This window comes from Arachis ipaensis, chromosome B01 (assembly GCF_000816755.2).
Source record: "Arachis ipaensis cultivar K30076 chromosome B01, Araip1.1, whole genome shotgun sequence".
Classification (NCBI taxonomy): domain Eukaryota; kingdom Viridiplantae; phylum Streptophyta; class Magnoliopsida; order Fabales; family Fabaceae; genus Arachis; species Arachis ipaensis.
This window is the reverse complement of record NC_029785.2, coordinates 52,397,639-52,400,059: the sequence shown is the minus strand read 5'-3', so window position 1 is coordinate 52,400,059 and position 2,421 is coordinate 52,397,639. Positions and strand designations below refer to the sequence as shown.

At 32.5% G+C, this 2,421-nt stretch overlaps 1 protein-coding gene across 1 annotated transcript in view; it reads right to left on the bottom strand.

Moving 5' to 3' along the window:
- Positions 1 to 1,616, bottom strand: part of LOC107630403 (lipid transfer-like protein VAS) — a 2,372-nt gene extending 756 nt beyond the window's left edge. Inside the window, exons 1-2 of the mRNA XM_016333515.2 lie at positions 1,129 to 1,616; positions 569 to 613 (exon numbers count right to left, since the gene is read on the bottom strand). Of these exons, the coding sequence (XP_016189001.1) occupies positions 569 to 613; positions 1,129 to 1,459 (376 nt within the window). The 5' untranslated portion in view covers positions 1,460 to 1,616. The remainder of the gene's footprint in view (positions 1 to 568; positions 614 to 1,128) is intronic.

Below are 2,421 nucleotides of genomic sequence, written 5' to 3'. Positions count from 1 at the left end.
ATCCAAAATGTGCTTATAATGCACTCTTCATCGTTTAGTCTATTTCAGCTCTAATTTGAGGTCAAGGGACACCTTTGACAATAGCCCAAAATCTTGTACGCGCAATAAAGGCTAATAGTTATTTGAATACTCTGTTCTTTCAAAATTAACATACGCGTAAACTCAGATTAAAGAAATTCAAAATTGGTGGGAACGGAAAAAATAAGATTAAAGAAATTCAAAATTGGAGGCGCAGTTACGAGTTTTTCCCGACCTAATTTGGCGTTTTTGTTTCATTTTTATTTGTTCTTTTTGTCTTTGTATTTCTGTTTTAAAATTCTGTTAGGATTTTATAGCTCTACTTTATTGTATTGAATTCTTTTGTTCAAAAAAAAAAAAAATGATTAGCTGGCCTTTTTGATAAGAGACAAATTCGAAGTGACAGATTTTGGTTTCTCTTTCTTACCCTTTCCCCGGGTAATCTAATCGAATTGGCCGTGTATTTATGCATAGTCGTCATGATTAAGCAATCGGTACAGAAATTAAATGTTTTCCTTATTTTAGTTTATCAAATTGAGGAACTGCTTACCTGGTGGAGTTGTCGTTGAAGATGAAGATGGAGATGGAGCTGATCCTAATAACGAAAAAAAATAATAATAATGATAATTAATAAATGTAAGAAGAATATAATATTTAACAAAATCGGAAATTTGTGGATACATAAAACCAAAAAAGAGTTTTTAATTATTGATACCACAACTACTTCACAATAAAGAGAGTTCACAAAAACATGGCCTATTATTCGTTGACTCATAACAGGGACAAAGACCAGGAAATCAAAATCAAATGTATATTTCAACAATAATAATAAAAAAAAAAAAACAATAAAAGTTAGATGATCATAATCTGTCACTTACTAATTAATCAAAGATCTTGCCTACCAGTAGTGGACTAGCGGTGGTGTTGTCAGAGCTTGTGACAAAACAATTTTCCTTTTTATCTCTATTGAAAATTGAATACTAACTCTTTCACTAAGAATTTGACTAATTCGCCACAAAGTCAGCGAAGAAAGCCAAAAGTACTAGTATTTAGATCTAACAAAAAAACGGGGGATAAAAAAGTAAATTTGGCAAAAATAAAGAAGTGTACCTTTGCAGCTGTTGATGCCTTGGGTGATACCGCAGTGACGACTAAGTTCAAGAGCCTGAGTGACGTTGATGTGGAAACTCTCAAGCAAACCGGGAGTATTGAAAAGGTTGCAGAGGCAGGTTAGTTGCGTCGCAACGGTTTGTTTGAGTGGCGTGCAGCAAGAACTTGGTGGCTTCGTTGAGTTCAGGTAATCGGCACATGGAATCAGTTGAGAAGCACAAGAGTTGTCACTGCTGCTTGATGCTGCCTCACTCAAACCCATCATGCCACTCATCATTACTACCACCAACACCAAACCAAACATAGAAACATGCATCTTGCTCAGACTCATTTTTTCAGATCTTCTGGGTTTCTTTTTCTTCTGTTTTGGTTGGTAAGTATTCGCTTAATTGCTGGGCTTGCTACTGTATGAATGTGAAATGAATTTACTTATAGGTGCAATTGCCTGCCTAGGTAGCCAAATTTATTTAATTCAGCTTTTTGGTGCGTTGAATAGGCCCACGTTCTATCCTGCGCGTGACGGCGTGACTTCGCTGCCTTTTTCGTTAAGAATTTTATACGTTAAGAATTTTATACTAATAGGGAAAATTAAAACCACCTTACATGTGTTTTACTTTTATAAATTTGTGAAAAAAAAATAGTGAGAATAATAAATTTTTGGAGTTAAATAATAAATAACTAATTAGTATTTATTGTTTTATATACTTTTCCTATAGTTATTTTATTAAAAATTTAAATTTATTGCTAGTGCATGTTTATGTAATTCACTTTTGTTTCTAATATTTACAATCAGTTTTAATTAACATTTCATATTTCATTATTTTATAACATGAAGATAATTTGGGATGGTTTAGCCAATGTGCTGAATTGGACAACACACTGTTTTCTACAAATATGTGGTGTTTTTCTTCAACTGTGCTCTTTTATTTATTAATTTTTCCATGATTTTCTTTTTCAAAGGTGTGAACTAATCACAAAAATAGAATAGCGAGTATTACACTTAACAATCCAAAAATATCAGAGGGATTAAAGGGTCATACATTCTCCAGCATGAGGCCAGAACGCATCCAACCAACTAAATGATAGCTTCTGATATGTGACAAAATGAGCTGTATTATCATTATTCAGCCAGTGATCCGTTGGCCATAATGTATTTTATATGGCTAAAATTCGATATGCTGTAATTAATTCCAGTTGAAAAATACATAGGCAGTTTTTTTGAGAGAAAAAAAAAAGAGAAAAAGAAGAAAGACTTTGTTATAAAAAAAAAAAAGAAAAAATGATAAATAAATT